Source organism: Capsicum annuum, unplaced genomic scaffold (assembly GCF_002878395.1).
Source record: "Capsicum annuum cultivar UCD-10X-F1 unplaced genomic scaffold, UCD10Xv1.1 ctg65283, whole genome shotgun sequence".
In the NCBI taxonomy this organism is placed as follows: Eukaryota; Viridiplantae; Streptophyta; class Magnoliopsida; order Solanales; family Solanaceae; genus Capsicum; species Capsicum annuum.
In genome coordinates, this window is record NW_025874514.1 from 1 (window position 1) to 3524 (window position 3524).

A 3524-nucleotide genomic window follows, 5' to 3' on the forward strand; every position below is an offset into this window, starting at 1 on the left:
TCAATTCTTGATAAAGGGTTTTGATAAAAATCAATTATTGAATTTGGGGTTTGATAAAAAGCAATTCTTGAATTTGGGGTTTGAGAAAAATCAATTCTTGATAAAGGGTTTTGATAAAACTCAATTCTTGAATTTGGTGTTTGATAAAAAACAATTCTTGAATATGGGTTTTGATAAAAATCAATTCTTGAATTTGGGGTTTGATAAAGAGCAATTCTTGAATTTGGGGTTTTGTTTCTTTAGGAGAATGGTAAGGGAAAAAGTTGAAATGGATAAGAGAAGTTATGTTTTTGTGTTGAAAGGGTGTGGGGTTTTAGAGGGGGTAGGGGTGCATTGTAGGATTTGGAAAGTTGGGTTCTTGAATGATTTGATAGTGAGGAATGGTTTGATTCATTTTTATGGTGAAAGTGGGAGAATTGTCGATGCGCGTAAGGTGTTTGATGAAAGTTTTGTGAGGGATGTGGTTACTTGGACTAGTTTGATTGATGGTTATGTGAAAGTGAACATGGTTAATGAGGCGTTGAGGTTGTTTGATTTGATGTGTTTAAGTGGTGTTGAGTTTAACGATGTTACGTTGATAACTGTGTTTTCAGCGTGTTCGTTGAAGGGGGAGTTGAGTATAGGGAAATCGGTTCATGAACTCGTGGAGAGTAGAGGTGTTAAATGTAGTCTTAATTTGACGAACGCTATATTGGATATGTATGTGAAATGTGGTTGTTTGCTTAAGGCTAAAGAGATTTTCGATAAGATGGAAATAAAAGATGTTTTTTCTTGGACAAATATGATTCATGGGTATGCGAAAAATGGGGAGGTAGACTTGGCGAAGAAGTGTTTTAGTGTAATGCCTGAGCGAAATGTAGTTTCTTGGAATGCGATGATTGCTTGCTATTCGCAAAATAATAGACCTTGGGAGGCTCTTGAACTCTTTCGTGAAATGGAGAAACGAGGTTTGGTTCCCATGGAGAGCACTTTGGTTTCTGTCCTCTCTGCTTGTGCGCAATCTGGTTCTTTGGATATTGGTCGACGAATTCATGATTACTATATTAAGCAAAAACGGGTTAAATTCAGTGTGATCCTGGCGAACGCGTTAATAGACATGTATGGAAAATGCGGAAGCGTGGATGCAGCTGGAGAGCTCTTCCACGAAATGCCAGAAAGAGATTTGGTTTCGTGGAATTCAGTAATAGTAGGATATGCTTCTCATGGGCTTGCTACGAAGGCTCTCGCTCTTTTTGAACAAATGAAAAGCTCGGGACTCAAGCCTGATTGTATCACATTTGTAGGCGTTCTATCAGCGTGCGCTCATGGTGGATTGGTCGATCAAGGCTGGGAGTACTTTAGGAGCATGGAGTTAAACGGATTGATTCCCGGGTCGGAACACTATGCTTGCATGGTAGATTTACTCAGTAGATCTGGGCTTGTAAAAGAAGCGTTTGAGTTCACAAAGCAAATGCCGATGGAACCTGATAAAGCTGTTTGGGGTGCGCTGCTTAACGGTTGTAGGATGCATCGAGAAGTTGAGCTGGCTAAGATCGCTGCCGAGAAACTTATAGAACTAGATCCTCAAGATAGTGGTATTTATGTGCTTCTCGCAACTTTATGTGCTAATGAGCGGAAATGGGCTGATGTTAGAATGGTTAGAAGTTTGATGAGAGATAACGGTGTCAAGAAGAATCCAGGATATAGTTTGATAGAGGTCGATGGTCACTTCTACGAATTTGTGGCTGCTGACGACTCACACCCCGAATCTCAGGCAATACATAAAATGCTTGATGAGATTATGTTGCTATCTACGTTAGAAGCATGTGTTTCCGATGCACAAACAGGACAACCTTAACAAGTACAGCGTGGTTCGGCCAGTAAGTCTTGACAGTAAGTACTAACTCATGATTGATCCATTTAACAATACAACAACAACAAACCCAGTGTATTACCACATAGTGGGGTCTGCGGAGGGTAAAATCTACGCAGTCCATACCACTACCTCCGAAGAAGTAGAGAGGCTGTTTCCGATAGACCCCCGGGATCCATTTAACAATGAAGCTGGTAAATACTAACACGTCCGTGAAATTTTCCTATAGAGCTCGGAATGTTGTATGAAGATTATGAAGCACCTTCTCACAGCGTTGGAATGAAAGATTGCCGGGATTAGAAGTACTTTCATGACAAATTCAACATCATCTACAAACAGTTTTCAGGTACTGAACACCTTGTTTTAGTACTCATAAATGATGAATCAGGCAAAATATTGTTCTCTGATCTCGATGACAAGAGATCTTCCTACATTTGAGTCATCGGCAAGAATCAGAACAAGCTCGGACACTTAAAATAAGTTTTCTTACATCATTACACATGCACATAACTTACAATATGTAATTCGATGAGTACATATGTAGGTACAACGGTAACCATACATGACATAGCTCGCTTACCAAGTCGCCCGTTTGAGTTATTCTTCTTCAGGAGTATACATGTAAGGACCCTAGCTTCACCTATTTTTCTAACAGCTCACGCTAAGACGAAACATTCTGATAGTCTCCAATCAAGTTAGAATCGACTATCTGAATCTTCGGTACTGCCATAAATCTATATGTTTAGTTAACATAATACCCTTTGATAACTCCTCCTCTAGAAAGAGACTCATAATTTGGGTTATATTCATGAAGAACCCACTCTTTGTCCACAGGATTATAGCGATACGTGTAGTTCTCATCGAACCTCCATTGACAAGGCTCCGAATGACTGACACACTGGTAGCTAGATTTAAACGCGATGAATGTTCCCATATTCGTGGAGCAATTGAACATTGTTGAAGTAGGGAAAAATTTTCTGATTTTGACAGTGATGTTGAAAGTGCCCATGGCATTTAGGTGCTTAACATCACCACCATCATCTTCGAACGAGAAGCAACGGATGCTAAGGTAATTCGTGTGGTTGTTGGTTACGACAACAGTTTTTTCATCTGGTAATCCTGCTGAGACATTTATATTGATCATGAACAAGAACAATATCGTTGTCGAAGTGATAGTTGCTACAATTTTAGCTTCTTCCATGGTGTACTATATGTTCTTTTTCTTTTCGTATTTTCCTCCTGAAATATCAAAATGTTAAAAAAAAATATTAAAGATCTTATTTATCGAATAACTTTTCTCATGGCCAAACGGGGCCTAAGAAGAATTTCATTGCACAATATGCATGTTAAAAAGAAAAAAATGTACCTTCAAAGCTAAATTTTCTTGGATAATGAGAAAATAATGCAAGAATTAACTAATATTTTAAAAAAAAAAAATCTTGAAATGATTAATTTAAGGTTTAGTGATTTTTTTTTTAATATGAACTTGGGTTTTTGAAATAAATATTGAAAATGGAGAGAAAGAGAATTCTTTATTTATAGATTATATGAAATAAGAGGGATAGAGTTTTTATAGGAGGACATAAATCTTTTATACTATTTTAAAGTTTTTACTATTTTTGAACTTAAAGAGTAAAGAAAATCTTAATTTAGATACACAAAATCTTACTTT

The 3524-nt window shown here is 37.5% G+C and overlaps 1 protein-coding gene across 3 annotated transcripts; it reads left to right on the plus strand.

Moving 5' to 3' along the window:
* Window positions 1–6: 6 nt before the first annotated feature.
* On the plus strand, window positions 7–2921 carry LOC107850567 (pentatricopeptide repeat-containing protein At2g13600). Of its 3 annotated transcripts, XM_047404651.1 has the most exons (4): window positions 7–1872; window positions 2082–2198; window positions 2397–2473; window positions 2687–2921. In XM_047404651.1, the coding sequence occupies exon 1, from the start codon at window positions 164–166 to the stop codon at window positions 1835–1837; it is 1674 nt and encodes a 557-aa protein (XP_047260607.1). In that variant the 5' UTR covers window positions 7–163; the 3' UTR covers window positions 1838–1872; window positions 2082–2198; window positions 2397–2473; window positions 2687–2921. The 3 variants fall into 3 exon arrangements, with proteins under 3 accessions (XP_047260607.1, XP_047260606.1, XP_047260608.1); XM_047404650.1 differs by having other exon boundaries at window positions 7–2198; XM_047404652.1 differs by lacking the exon at window positions 2397–2473 and having other exon boundaries at window positions 7–2198.
* Window positions 2922–3524: the final 603 nt, after the last annotated feature.

Coding starts and splice junctions, on each gene's coding strand:
- LOC107850567 (XM_047404650.1), top strand. CDS start 164: ATGGGTTTTGATAAAAATCAATTCTTGAATTTGGGGTTTGATAAAGAG.